The 18,028-nt window shown below is 40.6% G+C and overlaps 1 protein-coding gene across 1 annotated transcript in view; it reads left to right on the top strand.

Moving 5' to 3' along the window:
- The window catches only part of LOC115361530 (multiple PDZ domain protein), a 40,907-nt gene extending 24,533 nt beyond the window's left edge, over window positions 1-16,374 (top strand). Inside the window, exons 25-44 of the mRNA XM_030054938.1 lie at window positions 50-115; window positions 956-1,027; window positions 1,512-1,611; window positions 2,023-2,231; window positions 2,669-2,760; window positions 3,547-3,676; window positions 3,965-4,057; window positions 6,002-6,076; window positions 6,207-6,551; window positions 7,358-7,441; window positions 9,472-9,665; window positions 11,030-11,177; window positions 11,364-11,435; window positions 11,658-11,778; window positions 11,946-11,989; window positions 12,276-12,398; window positions 12,700-12,804; window positions 13,571-13,674; window positions 14,169-14,292; window positions 14,905-16,374. Of these exons, the coding sequence (XP_029910798.1) occupies window positions 50-115; window positions 956-1,027; window positions 1,512-1,611; window positions 2,023-2,231; window positions 2,669-2,760; window positions 3,547-3,676; window positions 3,965-4,057; window positions 6,002-6,076; window positions 6,207-6,551; window positions 7,358-7,441; window positions 9,472-9,665; window positions 11,030-11,177; window positions 11,364-11,435; window positions 11,658-11,778; window positions 11,946-11,989; window positions 12,276-12,398; window positions 12,700-12,804; window positions 13,571-13,674; window positions 14,169-14,292; window positions 14,905-15,051 (2,448 nt within the window). The 3' untranslated portion in view covers window positions 15,052-16,374. The remainder of the gene's footprint in view (window positions 1-49; window positions 116-955; window positions 1,028-1,511; window positions 1,612-2,022; window positions 2,232-2,668; window positions 2,761-3,546; window positions 3,677-3,964; window positions 4,058-6,001; window positions 6,077-6,206; window positions 6,552-7,357; window positions 7,442-9,471; window positions 9,666-11,029; window positions 11,178-11,363; window positions 11,436-11,657; window positions 11,779-11,945; window positions 11,990-12,275; window positions 12,399-12,699; window positions 12,805-13,570; window positions 13,675-14,168; window positions 14,293-14,904) is intronic.
- Window positions 16,375-18,028: the final 1,654 nt, after the last annotated feature.

Here is an 18,028-nt window from a genome sequence, read left to right as displayed (position 1 = left end):
CAGAGTGATTATTCCTCTGCCTACTCTGCATCTTGTGTTTCACCCACAGTCTCCTTTGCTTTCCAACCATGAGAGGCGAACTCCAACACCACAGACCAACTCGCAAAGCAGCAAGGTAAGAGTCCTAAAGGGATATACAGTGTGTGTGTGTGTGTGTGTGTGCTTTAAAAGGTTCTGTGTTAGAGCAATTCATGTGATACAAAACCACTAACTTTGTATTTTTTGTATAAGATAGTGTTCCTTTTTTACAGTATATTAGTATGGAAAACATTAGGCATTTGCAATTCACACTAACTATGTACTGCCATACAGAGTGAAAGGGCAGTAATTACTTGCGTTTTAAAGGTCATGACCACTACTTCAGTTTTCACTGGGATCAGAGGAGTGAATCTGTGAAGCCATTTCTCTCACACTGCTGTTTCTGTTTAGGCTGTGTATGGCGGTATATGGAGAATGTTATGCAGTGATGCGCATTTATGTATACAGCCCGACTGCTGATGGATTTTTGGGGCTGATACCAATATCCGTATTCGCTTCTAATAACGACATGGACAACATATATTTTTATAGACACTAAACACACATTTCTAGAAAGGAATCATCAAATCTGGTGATCAAATAGTTGTAAATAAAGATATGCACAGGAGGCCAGATAGTTTACAGTTGAACAATGAACTTATTAACTTCTTAACATAATCTGCACCACCATCTGCTCAGCTGTGAACAATGGAGTCTCCATGGACAAACAGCGTTTTGATGACAACGCTGTTATCCTGAGTGCTTTTTACAGCTTTGTATATTTACTGCTACTATATATGTATTTCTATCTATCTATATGAAAGACCAAGGAAGTATTAAAGTGTTTGTGTGTACGAGTGTGATAGGTGTTACAGTGGTTTCTGTCATCTGCATGGGACTATACTGTCTGTCTGTCTGTTTCCCCTCATGATCATAGGAAACAGAGATTCTCAGTGGTCTATTCCTTAGTCTCTCCCCTACAAATCCCTTCACTCCCACCCCCTTCAAGGTTGGTACCGTGTTGTGAGTGTGTGTTTGCGGGTGTGTGCAATCACGGGCATGCATGCTGTTGAAAGCAAATTTGCATTAGTATTTGTGCCAAGCCAACTTTCCGAAACTTAATTAACGTGCATATTTGCTAGATAGAACCCTCGGAGTTCAAAGTCTCTTGCAACTACCTTGTTTGTTTAAAACCTTTGTTTTCCTCTTTGATGGAGAGGCATAACTCTCTAAATAGACAGTGAGTGTGTTTGAAGTTATTTTACATGCACCGTACATTTGGTTACAAAATAATGCATGATTCTGGTCAACTTTCATGTTATTTTTAGCTGACATTAAAACCGTGTTCATTAATTCATCCTATTCGTCAGCTTTTCCCACTGCTACATCAAGCATGCTGAAGAAGCCTCAGGGGTAGTCCAACTCATGCCTGAAGGACCCCTAAGGCATCTCCAACTCTGCCTGCTCAATAATGCAAAACTTCTTCTCCCAAGGTACCTCCGCCAACAGCCAATAAGACGGATCGTAGAAGCCCCATAACTGCCACGTCACCGGTCACAGCGGGGGCCGGAGATGAGGACGACATTGGCAGGAGTGAGTCAGCATCATACAGACATGCACATGCACATGCATATGCATATGCACATACACATGCACATGTACATGTACATGCACATACACATGCAAACGCAGACACACACAAACACACACAACCCTTGCTTTTCTCTTAACATGTCTGACATCATCCCTCCCAAACAAACAAATTGCAGGGACTTCCTGACAAATTGCATGATGGTGACACAGTCCCACACACACATACACACACACACTTACACAACACCTCCAGGGTATAATGCCAGAGGGTACTTTCTCCAAATAAACTGTCAGTCATTATATGTAACACCACACATTGTTGTGGCTTTCTTGGCTTTTTTCTTGGCTTATCCAACAGCATAATATTTTCATCCTCACTGCCTTCCTGCTTGTTAACTCTCTCTCTCCCAGAGAAGATGCTCCAGCGCTATGGCAGTCTGTCTGGGAAGCTCCATATGATTGAACTGGAGAAGGACCCTGAAGCCCATGGCCTCGGACTCAGCCTCACAGGCAACAGGGATGGCTCTCGTGCCCGCATGAGTGTCTACGTGGCAGATATAGACCCTAAAGGAGCTGCAGGGTTAGATGGGAGAATACACGTGGGGGATGAGCTACTGGAGGTGAGCAGGAAGGAGTGTGGGGTAGGTTAAGGATCAGGAGTGTGGGGGATTCAGGTTAACAGATGTCTTAGTCCTTTGTGACCAAGAGGAGCTGGAAATACAGAGAGAGATAATATGTCAGAGTGAAAAAAGGAGAAAGGAGCCGCAACAGGAGAGTAGTGGGTTGTGGGTAGGAGGCAGGGATGAGTAAAGAACGTGCCTGCTCAGTAGATTTATCAGGTGTATTTGCATGCATTTGAAGGATGGTGGGTGGTGTGCTGGATTCTTGAATGCAATGAGCAACCACTTAATAGAGATGAGGAGGAATAAAGAGTGAGAGAAGCAGTGAAGGGAGAAGAGGGGGAGGATGAGCGACAGAGAGGCAGATTACTACAGAGATGAATGTGACAATGTAAAAGTGCAGTGAGGAAAAAGTGCATGATATGATTTTTGTCCAGATCAACGGTCAGATCCTGTACGGCCGCAGTCACCAGAACGCGTCCACCCTCATCAACAACGCCCCTTCTAAGGTCAAGATCATTCTCATTAGGTAATAAACCTGACTGGACGGAGTCAATATCAGTCACATTCCACAATTCTCCATATCTGATTCAATACCACAGCAAAAACAGAAATCCCCTTCAGCACACAATGCTTTATTTACAAAACTCTGTGTAAACTTTAACAAGTAAACAGAAAATAGTGTTTCAACTTTCTGAAGATTTACTGTAAGCCAGTGCTGTAGCTAGAAATTCTGGACCCCCTGAAAAATTCATATCATCATTATTCATATCAAATAATGATAAATACATATTATTATATAATGCTTAATTACAAAAAAACAGTGAACTGTTAATTGTCCTAATTTATCAGTGAGATCCATTTTCCTCATTGCTCAGCCTGTTGTTCCTTTTAGCCACACCACTGGCTTTACAAATGATGAAAAGCAAAACATGCTGAAATTAGTTACAAGGGACTACTTTTAAGAAATTAAACTGAAAGTTCAGTTTGGAAAATGTGTAATTAAGTTTCAGCTAGGTAAGAATAGGAAAGACTGAAACACATAGAGGCTAATAACAACACTGAGTTACACAGTGTGGTATCAAGCTTCGTTTACACCAGCAATATTAAAAACACTAGTATTAGTATCATTTTCATAATGTTGGTGTTGACCTAAATATCGATTCTCATAACATCCCCGTTTAGGAGAAATGTTGTGGTTGCATCATTTCATATTTTCCACATTTGACACACTTTTTCCAAAGCAGTTTACCAAACAGAATGTAGATGGAGGTGGTTGGTCCATATATTAACAGACGTGGTGTTGCTTGACTAGGAATAAAGCAGCTCTTAGTCAGATGGCCCAGGGCAGCAGAGCAGAGTGTGGGGACACGGTGGACTCAAGGATAGGCTCTGCAGAGGACGGAGGCTCATCCAGAGATGTTCAGCACATCACACTACCTCAGGTACGTGACTTTTACTCAGTCATGTCATTACCGTTGGTGTGATTGAACAAACGGTCACTCTAGCAAAACCAGTGTCCCGCCTGTTGACTTTAGGTGAAAGATAAAGCATAACCATTAGATAGACTTGCTTGTTTTGTTTTTGTTTTGTTTTATTTACATGGATGTAAGCTGCAATGTGACTGGTTGGCAGAGGCATATAACCACAAGGGCAGTAGTTTAAAAGTGTTGTTCTCTGTATCTGTACTTATCTGTATTTATTTGTTTTATTTATTTATTTGATCACATAAGGATCATGTCGGCCTTGGCATTTGCCTGGCGGAGGACGATTCCAAGGGAGGGGTGGTGGTCAAGTCCCTGATGCAGAATGGTACTGCCAGTAAGGTATGACATCATCATCATCATCATCATCATCATCATCTTCGCAATACTACTCTGTCTAAACATACACTATATTACCAAAAGTATTCGCTCACCCATTCAAATGATCAGAATCAGGTGTCCTAATCACTTGGCCTGGCCACAGGTGTATAAAATCAAGCACTCAGGCATGCAGACTGTGAAACAAGACATTTGTGAAAGAATGGGCCGCTCTCAGGAGCTCAGTGAATTCCAGCGTGGAACTGTCATAGGATGCCACCTGTGCAACAAATCCAGTCGTGAAATTTCCTCGCTCCTAAATATTCCACAGTCAACTGTCAGCTCTATTATAACAAAATGGAAGCGTTTGGGAACAACAGCAACTCAGCCACAAAGTGGTAGGCCACGTAAAGTGACGGAGAGGGGTCAGCGGATGCTGAAGCGCATAGTGCAAAGAGGTCGCCGACTTTCTGCACAGTCAATTGCTACAGAGCTACAAACTTCATGTGACCTTCAGATTAGCCCAAGTACAGTACGCAGAGAGCTTCATGGAATGGGTTTCCATGGCCAAGCAGCTGCAGCCAAGCCACACATCACCAAGTGCAATGCAAAGCGTCGGATGCAATGGTGTAAAGCACGCCGCCACTGGCCTCTAGAGCAGTGGAGACACGTTCTCTGGAGTGATGAATCACGCTTTTCCATCTGGCAATCTGATGGACGAGTCTGGGTTTGGAGGTTGCCAGGAGAACGGTACATTTCAGACTGCATTGTGCCGACTGTGAAATTTGGTGGAGGAGGAATTATGGTGTGGGGTTGTTTTTCAGGAGCTGGGCTTGGCCCCTTAGTTCCAGTGAAAGGAACTTTGAATGCTTCAGGATACCAAAACATTTTGGACAATTCCATGCTCCCAACCTTGTGGGAACAGTTTGGAGCGGGCCCCTTCCTCTTCCAACATGACTGTGCACCAGTGCACAAAGCAAGGTCCATAAAGACATGGATGACAGAGTCTGGTGTGGATGAACTTGACTGGCCTGCACAGAGTCCTGACCTGAACCCGATAGAACACCTTTGGGATGAATTAGAGCGGAGACTGAGAGCCAGGCCTTCTCGACCAACATCAGTGTGTGACCTCACCAATGCGCTTTTGGAAGAATGGTCAAAAATTCCTATAAACACTCTCCTCAACCTTGTGGACAGTCTTCCCAGAAGAGTTGAAGCTGTAATAGCTGCAAAAGGTGGACCGACATCATATTGAACTCTATGGGTTAGGAATGGGATGGCACTTCAGTTCATAGTATGAGTAAAGGCAGGTGAGCGAATACTTTTGGTAATATAGTGTACATTTCTGTCACTCCCATCCTCTCTTTCAAAGGCATTCCATCTGGCCTTTTTATCTCACCCCTGCCAGCGTCATATGTTTATTTTGCAGCTCTCACTGCAGATCTTTTTTGTTGTAATTATTAAACTGAATTTTATCCCATCCCAGACAAACATGTCAGCAATTTTCTTGAGATACTTAAAAAGATTCCAGCTGAAATAACCATTTGTTTTTAACCTGAAAGTTATTATCTATCTGCACCATCAGGATCACATTAATGTTGGTACACAGCAGTGTTTAGTCTGGAATCGGAAAAAAAATACATATATTATTTTTCCGGTAACTTTTCCAAATGCCGGTTTTGGATTTTAAACTAGCAAGGTAGAGCCATGATAATTGGGCTCCAGCATTATTGATTATTAATCTATTAGAATAAAGAGGTGCAGGTTTGTGTAGCTTTACAGTACATACATCTGTTAACAGTGATGTGATGGGTCTAGTCTCTTTATTTATGGCCCAGGCAACGATTAAAACATTTTTGTCCTGAGCGTTTTTTGATTTTCAGTCTTACTCCATGTCTGTCTGTCCATGAAACATTTTTCTCACTTTTCTAGTTGTTTGATTTTATTCTTGCTATATCTCTTTCACAGGATGGCAGGATAAAGGTTGGAAGCAGAATCATAGCAGTGGGTGATGAACCTGTGGCAGGGCTATCAGTGGACAAGGTAAACACACACACACACAACAAACATGCACTCAGTAGCCATGTTGAAGTAACCAATTAACTGCTTCCGTGCTTGCTTGCTTTCTTGATTAATTGATAAACCCTTACTTAACTTGTGTGTCTGTATTCAGGTATCCAGTTTGATACTGAAACAACGGGTCTCTGTCAAACTCTCCATCAGCCGCTCTAGGGCTCTCTCTTCCTCTCTCTCTCTGCCACTCCCCGCATCTGCCTCCTATCCCTGCTCTGTCCCCTCTGCTTCCTCCCTAACCCTTCCCGTCTCCTCCTCCTCCTCTTTACCCGGCAACACCACACGGACCTCTCCCATCGGGCGATCTGATTGGCTAGGGTCGGACTCGGAGGTCCCTGACCCTCTGACCTGTCCCATCGTGGCTGGCAAGGAAACCTCCATAGAGATCTGTAAACAGAATACAGGCCTGGGCCTCAGCATCGTAGGAGGCTGTGACACTCTGCTGGTGAGAGACATCAACATCACAAAAACCGTACACTGTCTATACAGCACACGCCACAATGCTGTTTAATATTCAGTTCTGATTGGCTGTGAAGTACCATGCCCTGCCAAATTTACTGTCAACTAAGTGAAATCGCCACTCTAATCAATCAATATTTCAAGATTATTTTGTTCACTTTGCAGCAACAAACCTTCAAATTAGGCTACATGAGTGTGTTTTAAATTTATTTACTTGCAAATGCATGGAGTTGTCTCAAATATTAAACAGGGTTCCTTCTCTTAAATCAAATTCAAGACCTTTACAAGAATTTTTAAGGGGCACCTCCAAGCTTTTCCAGCACCTCACAGCTGTGGTAAATTGAATTTGATTTAAGAAAAGATGTAGGCACCCTTCAAGGGTTGAAAACAACAAAAACAGAGAAACATCATTGCATTAAATTAGATGGTATTGTAACTATACTATACAACTATACTATACTAAGAACAGCTATACAACCATAATTGTGTTTTATGAGAGCATTCTACAGAGGGGAGACAAAATAAAAGGAAAACACAATAAAGTTTAAAGGCTCAAAATGTGTCACTGATCCATCAATTTTCAAGCAATTTAAAACACTTGATCCAAAATTCCAAGCACTTTTCAAACCTTGAAAACACCACATAAAAAAAATTCAAGTTTTTTCAAGAATTTCCGGCACCTGTCCGAACCCTGACCCTAGCACACATGGCTGATTAATCTACAAGTTCTGCTCTGGATTGTGATGTTGCTCTTGCTAAGAATTAGAGTGTGTTCTCTGATTTGTACACCAGGGGGCAGTAATAATCCATGAAGTGAATGATGGAGGAGCAGCCCAGAGAGATGGGAGGCTGCAAGCTGGGGACCAGATATTGGAGGTATGCACACACACACACACACACACACACACACACACACACACACACACACACACACACACACACACACACTCACACACAAAGAAACACACCATTATGTCTCAGTTTATTCCAAAAGGGATTGTGTATGTACGTAATTAAAACTCCTTTCTAAACACTATTTTTCAATACAGTGCAATGCTGCTGCCCCAAGGTCTTCATCAGGCAAAAGTAACAAAGACCTTGAGGACGCTGCACTGTATTGACTAAAAATATTTAGAAAGGAGCTTTAATCCAGTGTGTGGGTAATCCCCCCTTTTCTTAATCACATTTATTTCCAACCATGCATTGTGATTGGATGAGAGGCTTTCCATGTCTGGATAAACTCAACAAAACAACTTGTGTCTTATAACTTAACAGCCTTTTCAACCAGTGGTGTTTACTATGTGGCAGTGCTTTGCAGTGCAGATGCTTTAAATTATTGTAAAAATGTAAATTCTGTTTAAAAATAGCGACATTCTCAAGGTTGTGCCTGCAGCCCACACTGCTGTAATCACCATATTACAGGTTATGCACAGGTTATGGATTAACTATAGAATCCATCTACAGTTTGTAATATACAGTACAGTGCAAAAGGCTGAGACTACCTATTTGTTTATTCAATTACAAGTCAAATGGCCATTAACTGCAGGAAACTTATTTTCCAAACAAATGTAACATAAAATTGCGAACATTTTCTTTACACACAAATGCACCCACAACTAATATAATATGTTTTTTTAGTATTTACTATGTAAATCCATTGTCTTTATTATAGCTTCCATCATATTTGGGAAAATTGCTTTGAGAAAAAAAGTGATATTGTAATTATGTAGCGTATTGCAAGTACGTTTTGATGTTCTTAGCAGTGTGCTTGGGGTCCTTATCTTGTAGATTAAATTTATTCCCAATAAAATATTTTCCAGAGGGCATTGCTTGATGTATTAAGATTTATTTGTGTTTATCAGCATTCATGATGCATCCAATCAAAAACAAATCACCAGCTCCAGATGTTGTTAAAGATCCCCAAACTTGCGCCGAATCTCCACCATGCTTGACTGATGGATGTAGACATATGGCTTACATTCTGCCTTCTGTTGCTTCCAAAAAATCTCACATTTAGACTCATCAGTCCATAAAACCGTACTCCACATCAGAGGTGTCAGTTTCAGCGTTCTTGTTCAAACTGTCTTCTGTCTTGTCTTTTTCCTTTTCTCAGTAGAGGCTTTTTGACAGCTGCACATTGATTCAGATCCATAGTGTTGAGATGTCTACTCACAGGGGATGGATAGACCGAAACACCTGTGGATTTTTTTTTTTTTTTTTCAGATCTGAAGCATGAATGGAGCTAAATTTTCTTCCAATCTCTCAAGGATGAAAGCTATAAGTGCTGTCTGTCTGATAGCCATAGTTTTGGTGGTCTACCACGCCTACCATGGTTGTTAGGAGTCCCGTTTTCTCCATACTGTATCTTGTAATATTCTTCTAAATTCTAGTTGTGTCTGTTTTTCACTTTTTTCCATTTGACTTATATCAAAAAGGGAAATTGTGCTAACATAATGTCAGTGGCACTTTTAGAACATGAGCAAGGAAAGCGATAAATCTAAATACAAAAAAAAAAAAAAAAAAAACAGTTTGGACCTGCTAGGTCTTCACCAGGGTGCAAATGAGGGAAACAATCATCAAGCAGACACTTCATTTTTGAAACATCTTTTCCAAAATCTGTTTAGGAATCAGCTGTAACTCGGTTTTTTTATACTGGAAGGATGGAAGAGTTAAAGTGGCAGTCAACAAAACTAAAAAGTGAACAAGGGAGGCTTACATGTGTTACAAAAAATGAATAGTCCGTACTAAATGGCTGTTGAATTGGTAGTTGAATAAACAAAAGAGCAGTCTCTTTTCCAAAGCACTCTGTGTTGCTAAACTCATACTTTAAAGTTTCTCACCACCAGTCTTTCCCAACCTTTTTCATACTACCTGTCTCCTTCCCCTGTTCTCTCCCTCCGTCCCAGGTGAACGGTATCGACCTGCGTCAGGCCACTCATGAGGAGGCCATCGGGGTGCTACGTCTCACCACCCAGCGGGTACGTCTGTGTGTCTTCAGGCACCAAGAGGCTTACAGGGAGGAGGACCTGTGGGACGTCTTCACCCTGGAACTGAGGTCTCGTCCTGGAGAGGCGCTGGGCCTCGGCACCGTGGGGAAGAGGTATAGTCAAGGTTTTGTTTAACCACATAAAAAAGCTTCCCAGCTGTTGTTATATTTACAACAGGCATCACAAACCACTTTTCATTCAACCGCTGGCAAATGGGACAATATGTTGGATAAAGGGTGACACCTGCAGTGATTTGGAGTCCTAACTGTAGAGCACCACCAATGACTTTTAGTTTTTGCATTAATAAATAAGTAAATTCTAAAGGGTGAGCAATGTTAATGTGTTCATATTTTTATAACAAATGCCATTTAAAGGGAACAATGGTCCTGATCATTCTTCTCATTAGATATTTTTCTTTTAAATAGGACATACAAGTAGCTTTCTGGCTGTTTATTTCCCTGCTCTCCATTATAATGGCAACACAGCAACATCAAATTTGTTTTCAGTTTGGACAAACTGATGTACACACCTGACTTCAACGTATGTGAAGACTAAGTACTATCAGTTTGCATTTTCTCATCCTGCTACAGTCAGGCTGTGTGTTGAGACCAGTGATTTAAACAGGAACCACAGTCTTGCCTGAATGGATTTCTTTGAGACATTTCAGCTTAATCTTAAGCTTGCCGTCCCACTTCCAACTTTGCTTTGCTGAGTTTCAAGATGAAACTTCCAAAACTTTTAAGGTCAATTATAATTGTCTTTTTTATATATTTTTGTGTGACACTTAATGTTATACAGTACTGCATAGCATAAATAGATTTTTATAGTCTATTGCATTCACATCACAACAGAAAAAAGATGTGTCACAGATTTTACTTTTTACTTTTGAGGAAGAGCTTCCTTGCACACAAAGACCAGGAATGACTTTTTAAGTCATTATTTTTACATTTACTTGTAGACTGTTCAAAATGAGGAACACTTTTCGACACAGAATATATGTGTTTTTTGAATTATGTCAAGAAAAAGATCCTCAAAGTCTTTATTATGATGAATTATCTTACCACAAATCTAAACCATGTTTGTCATATCAGATATGGTTAATGTCTTTCCTGAATTATCAGTGTGTAGAGAAGAGGTTATGGTCAGCACACCAACCCATAGAGAAGAAGTCAGAAGTCAGGCATTAGATAGAGGCAAAGTTCATCTCTGAAGCAAAGAGCTAACTTATTTTTAAACCTTGCACATAATGCAATCTCAAGCAGTTGCTGTATGTCATGCGCTTATCACAAAAGTGGGAGCAAGGGCAGAGTGAAACACCGCAAGGATACACGACTCGTGAAGTGTTTAAGTGCAGATTGTCATGCAGGTACATGTCTTTGCTTTATCGTGTGATGTCATTATGGCGAGCGGCAGGCGTACAGGTCACGTAATGCAGATATGGGATCTTTTTTTTTATCTTTGTTTTCTGTTCCAACAGCAATGACACAGGCATCTTTGTGTCAGATATCATCAGAGGAGGCGTGGCAGATACGGATGGCAGGCTGTTGCTAGGTGACCAGATTCTGTCAATCAATGGCGAAGACATCCGTGCAGCAACACAGGAACATGCAGAGAAGCTGCTGCAGGTCTGACACTCACCCACCAACACTCACTCCCTCACACACACACACACACACACACACACACACACACACACACACACGGGCCCAGACAGTCCCACACACATACAAACTGTGTAAACAAACGAATAATGCTTTGTTCACTTTTTACGGGCCTATCACCTGATGTGTGTTGTGTGGCTTTGCTCTCAGAGCTGCGGTGGAGTCGTCCAGCTGGAGGTGGCTCGCTTCAAAGCGGGGCTGCAGTACTCCCAGGGGAACCAGGTAGACAATTTTTCTTACTTGTTCGTGTTGCTAAATTTGTTGGCTTTTATTTTCTTTGACTATGCAAAAATGTAGGATGTTTTTAATTCATAATTTGTAAGGTATACATAAATTTTACCAGCCAAGCCAGCCTTTTTTTCACAGTAAAATAGCTCCATTATGTACCTCTAGTTCAGTTGCTACCCCTAAAATGAATTTTGTTAACAGCGATACTTTGTGTAGGAGTACTTTAAGTTGTGTTTTATCCAGAGCGAAGACTGCGACTGCTCTACCTTGACCCCCTCCGGTGGATGTGATACTTCCTCCGGCCAGCAGGAGACACAGAGTAAAGCAGGGAGCTCCTGTGAGTGGACTATTGGTTGACAGAAGAACGGAGAAAAAATACAAACTATGTTTATTATCTGGATTGTAGTCATGGATGTCTTGTGTCTCACATGTTCAACACTTCTTTTCAAGTAATACTGTCTTCAAAGCGTTTACGCAAACATTATTCTCTTTCCCTTCCTCTAGTATTTGAAGACCACTCTGACATAAGAAAAGTTGTCATACAAAAGGTGAGCCATGAAACCTCTAAATACCTCTTTCAGTGTCTCGTACTGTCCTGGATAGACTCAGTGTGTTTTAAAATGGTTGGAATTTTGTTGTGGCTCATTTCAGCAACTTTTTTACACCCATATAGCTTCTCAAATCTGGACAGCTAAATGTTTTCACAGTCTAAATCTGGACCGTGAAAACATTTAGCTGTTCTTGTCTTGCAGTGTCCATCTGTAGCCATGCGATGCCTTTTACATCACAGTTTTAGAAACCAGGCTGTATAATGTATGTGTTGTGTCACCACAGGGTGCATGCGACTCCCTGGGCATCAGTGTGGCAGGAGGAGTGGGTAGTCCCCATGGCAACGTACCTCTTTTTATTGCTGCCATGGATACCGACGGACTGGCTGCCAAAACACACCAATTACAGGTGGGAAGCGCCTGTGTGTGGGTGTGTGTGTGTGTGTGTGTGTGAGCTTCGAGCTTTGTGAAACAAATTACATCACTGATACCATACAATGGTATATTAAGCAGAAATTATTTTATTCCAATGAGATAAAAAGGGACATCATAAATCAAAACAATGACAAAAACAAGATGACAAGCTAAGACATAACAGAAGTTTAGATTAGACTTGTATATAACTGTGTTTGTGTGTGTGTGTGTGTGTGTGTGTGTGTGTGTGTGTGTGCGTACGTGCGCATGTGTTTGTGTGTGTGTACATGCCTCAGACTGGAGACAGGATCATCAGTATCAACGATGTGTCCGTGAAGGGGATGACTCATGTCCATGCTGGAGCCCTGCTGAAGAGTGTCACGGGAAGCATCACACTTCAGGTAATGTCAGAGCGTTCGATTGTTAACCTGTGCTGCCTGGGAGGCAGCAAGCTATTGTGCAATCATGCAAGTAAGATTTTGTGGAGTACTGTCACATGCATTGTTAAGCTTGATACACAGGAGGAGAAAACCAAGTGACAGTAAAAACCCATAATGATCCATTACCTGCTGCCTCTAGGTCGTTATTGCTTCTATTAAAGCTACCAACATACAGTATGTCATTTTAATTTGAAAGGTATGCCTAAATATAGCCAACTCAACTGAAAGTCCTTAGCTCAAAAACAAAATTAATCAGTCTACTTATTATCAATGATGTCCATGAGAACATCGCCATTTCAGAGGCAAGTGTGCAATACCCTTGCCTGACACTGACAGCCTTCAGATTAATACATTTCTGGAAACTTTATATGCAGAGAGAGAACGAGAATTAGATATGCGCTAGGCATTGGATATCAGTATTTCTCGACAAGTAGGTTGTCAAAAATGACTGCTAACATTTAAACATCCTTCCCGTGATGTTACTCCAGGTGCACTAATATTAGGACAGTTGCATTACAGTTGTGGGTTATCATGAATTAATATCTCTCGGCCATTTAGTTGGAAGCACTGAGCTGCCAGTCTCACTAATAGCTTTTAATGACACTTGATAAAATACTTTGAAAGGCAAGTGTGCGCGTATGTTGCCACATTTATATCTAACACTTTTTTCATTCTATTTCTTTTTGTGTGTGTGTGTGTGTGTCTATCTGTCTGTCTGTCTGTCCAGGTGGCAGCAGGTGCTGGGGGTTGTGGTACACAGGATCATACTGATGCGCCTGGCCTGTCGTCAGGTCAAGCCAGGAGCCAGCCGTCCCATCTCAACAACCTCTGGTTCGAATCACTTTGCTGACGTTCTTCTGCTGTTGTGCCATACAACACCGGTTTGATTCTGTCTCTGTTCACTGAATAAGGACATAGAAAACACCATGGTCTCCTTGACAATAATTAGGAACTTAAGCTTTGTGACTGGCATTCTTTGTCCCTCAGCTCTCTAATAATCAGCCTAGGATTCATTGTGTTTCCAAGGTCGCAGAGGAACACATTTACTACTCTGTTTTTTATGTCTGTCTTACAGAAATCCATTTCAATCAGTTACCTCCTTAACAGTAGTCTCATCCATCCTGTACACACATACTGAGACACACACACACACACACACACACACACACACACACACACAGTGTTTTTCAGTGACCTGACCTACTGCAAATGCCAATGCAAAAACTACTTTCAAAAGCATGCACACCCATTTCCACACACCTAAACACCCAGAAACACACACACACACACACACATTTATTTGTATTCTTCTCCCTCCTCTGCAGTGCGCGTGTGTATAAGACTATCACTCTGGAGAGAGGCTCTGCTGGCCTGGGCTTTAGCATTGTAGGAGGGTTCGGCAGCCCTCACGGAGACCTACCCATCTACATCAAAACTATCTTTAATAAGGTAAGAGAAAGTTCTCAGTGTCATGGGGAGGGAAATCTCAAGAGTCCTGTCCTAACATTGCAGCATTTAATTCAGTTTAACATACTGGCAGGTCTCAAGAAGTCTCAATGTAAACGTTTTTAAGGTTGGCAACTGATGAGTTTCAGGTAGGTTGAGAATGTGATAAATCCTCTAAATGTAATAAAATTGCAGGATGATGCAATAAGATCCCATTATATTAACAGACACATTACTTTATAAGGGCTGTGAAACATATGTAGCTTATGATGTAATAATAATAAGCAATGATGCAATAACCTGCTAGAATAACAAGTGTTATAGAGTTGTTACATTATCTGTCACTATTGTTAAATCATGAAGCAATAATCGCCAGCTGATGTAATAGTGTGATTTCATTGCATTATACTTAACTTTATTACATTAACAAGCTTATTATATTTTTGACCCATCTGGAAGGACACTTTATTACATGTTGACAAGATATTACTAAATTTTCTTGGGTCATTACTTCTTACAAGAATGCAAACAGTCTGCTGTTTGTGGTATGGTTTTAAGAGTTTGTGATCTCAGATGGGTTTATGCTGGTGAGTGACGTCTCCCTGTGATTTGTAGGGGGCGGCCATAGAGGACGGCAGGCTAAAAAGTGGAGATCAGATCATCGCTGTGAATGGACATTGCCTGGAGGGCGTGACTCACGCTGAGGCCGTGGACATCCTCAAAAGGACCAAGGGAACTGTAGTCCTCACTGTGCTCTCCTGAGACACGTTCCTCACATCCCGTTTTATTGATGTCATCAACAAAATAACAGATCAAAACAGAATTCAGCAGGGTGATGTAGCTGCATTGTGTGGAGCTGCTTCACACAAAGGCTAAAAGGCAGAGGTAGACGCATAAAGTGACAGGTTGCATATAAAGTAGTGATGCTCAGAATCATTTGAGAGTAAGTAAGTGTAAAATCATTTATGTTCATTTGTAGCTATTTGGGCCAGTTTTCTCTTCATCTGCAGTATTCCAAATAGAAACTCCTGACAAGGTGTTATTTGGGCTAATCTGTTTGTGTTCTATGAATCTCAATTATGAATATCCCTGTACATATGAGCTCAGGATGTTCTTCAAATTACTCACATTGATCGTGAAAATGCAAAGAAAAGACGACAAGGCATTTACATGCTGTACATTAGTATCCCAGCTGATTGCAAAATGCCTTAGCCGTCATATTCAGGTTAGTCACAATAGAGATATGAGCTTATCCTGCCTATTGTAGATGAGGTATGGCTTTTTATATGCACCACTAAACACGTTCACACACTCATAAATAGCCTGCTATCCTCCAAATCTATTGGATGTACAAACTAATGCAACATAAACATCCATCAACAAAATGTGATTTGTATCTACCGCTGTCTCTTGATTTATATTCATCCAGTCAACTACTCTAACACACTCCTAAGACCCAAAAATGCCAAGTGCTTCTGCCAATCTTTTGTATGGCATTGAGGTTTTAGGAATTTTAGGAAATAGTTGTAAGCTACTTTTATTTCTCATCTCTACATGCTAGCTTTTTACCAACTAGAAATATGTCACAAATTCTTACGTGGGAAATGCATTTCATTACGTGTTAGTAATAAGTTGTGTTAGTCGCATTAATCAAATAGTACAAACCTTTGTTTCTTTTTCATCTGTTCAGATGTTACTGTTACTTTCTGTTGTACTCCAAATATACAACTGAGAGAGTAACAATGATTTATTTATTGATTTATTATTTATTTATTACCGTTTTCATTTTCTTTAACCTGGCCAGTTCTTATTGTTTTGTAGAGCTTCAAGGGAATTTTGTTATAGTGGAATGTGCAATCTTGACAAGAGATGTAGAAACCTCCTCATAGCTGTGAGAGTTCATTTGTTTTATATGAACTGATTTATAATTTGTCTTACATTCACTGTTACTGATTTTGTTTCATTTATATCAGTAGTCCTCAGAACCATAACACATACTTGTGTGTTTGGCAATATGTAATATTGTCTGCATTGCATCATGTAACTGAATGTATCTGTGGTCTTATTAAATGTTCATTTGTTAGATTTCTGCATCAACGTCTTTTTATCTGCTTTAAGACATCTCTCAGTCTGCTCACTAAGCTCCTCATGTACCTCAGTGCAAAAGGTGACAGAGAATCTAGCATTCACTTTGAATTGATTTCTGGGTCATGCATATGTTATGATGGATGACCCAGAAACATCTCGTTATTTGATGCTGTGTGATGTCTGTTTTTCAAATAATCCTATGTGGGGTAAAGTAGTGAATATCACAGTTTGACTTCCCATACCCACAGATGCTGAACAGAGAGAAATGTATGAGGAATCTGAGATTTTCAAGCTGTTAAACAAGGACGTCTGGGTCTGCAGTTATATTTTTAGGATTGATGCAAAAAATCTTTTTTTTTTTTTTTTTTTTTTTTTTTTTGGCATAAATATATTTATTTCCAAACCAGTGAGCTGTATTTTGCCTTGGAGAAAATCTGTTCTTTATGCAGAGCTATGCAGCACCATTGTTATCAATGACACTAGTGCTACCTTACAGTTAACCCTGTTGTTGCTCACTTATGTTAGGTACTAATGAATGTAAGTGAATGTATGCTTTAGACTAGTGCCTACTCATTTTCTGTATTTCTTGCTGTCATACACACACAAGCTTCTTTAAACAGACTGGAATGCATACTCAGATCACATACTGTATCTTTCATCTATGTGCCAGGATAATGGGTGTGTATATGCCATGGAGTAACAGGATAGATAGGAGAGGAGATGTGAGAAGAGGAGGATTAGGTAAGAGGAGTAATACATTCTACAGAAAGCTGAGGAAAGTAAAGTTGTGACAGAGATATTTTCAACCTCTAAAGTCAGAGGCATACCAAGGGAGAGTGAACTTGTGATACTTTTTTAAATCCCCAAAACTGCAGTTTACTTTCACTTTTATTACTGGAGTTAGAAGTACAGACAACTTGACAAACAATACATTTGCACACAAATGTCTCATTTAGAAAATAGGAGGCATCTAGGGAGATTCTGTCGGGAGCCTTCACATTAATCAAAGCCATCTGTTCACATTGCAAGCTTTATTGAAACCCAGCCATCACAGCCTGGTTTATCCTTCTCCAGATGAACAATTGCCCTGCCTAGAGGCTGGCGTAAAAAGTGTTTTAAGATGAGAAGGAATGGCAGTGTGCATTTAACTTCATTTTTTAGGCACCTGGACGTGTTATACAAAACAATAGCTCCTCTTTTGTGTAAAATAAAACATTACCACTTCTGCTTATTTAGCAGCTAAAACAAATCAGTCATGGTAACTAATTTGTTATCTAACAGATATATATATTTTTGCCACATCTCACCTTTAATTTTAAATCCTCATTTCAGTGGATTGCCATTTGTAGCACAGAGAGGAAGTGTTAACATTTCCCTGTCCCGTTTCATTAAGGCTGAAACCTTATCTGCTGGTGTTCACAACCAGGCTCAAATTCCCTCTCCCTCAAACATTTATGAGGAATACGTCAGAGGGCCACAGGCAACAAGACCTTTTCCACCCCTAGCTAACCTCCTGCTGTCTTTTCCACTATATATAACACCTATGTGCTGTGGCTGTGAAAATATTATTCATTATTTTGCACCCAAGAATGAGCAAGATGACTCTCGTAAGAGCACACTTGACATAAAAAGGCACTAATGATCCTCTCTC

The sequence above is a fragment of the Myripristis murdjan genome, chromosome 1 (assembly GCF_902150065.1).
Source record: "Myripristis murdjan chromosome 1, fMyrMur1.1, whole genome shotgun sequence".
Classification (NCBI taxonomy): Eukaryota; Metazoa; Chordata; class Actinopteri; order Holocentriformes; family Holocentridae; genus Myripristis; species Myripristis murdjan.
Note: the sequence above shows the minus strand (reverse complement) of the source record. Positions and strands in the feature narration are given on the sequence as shown.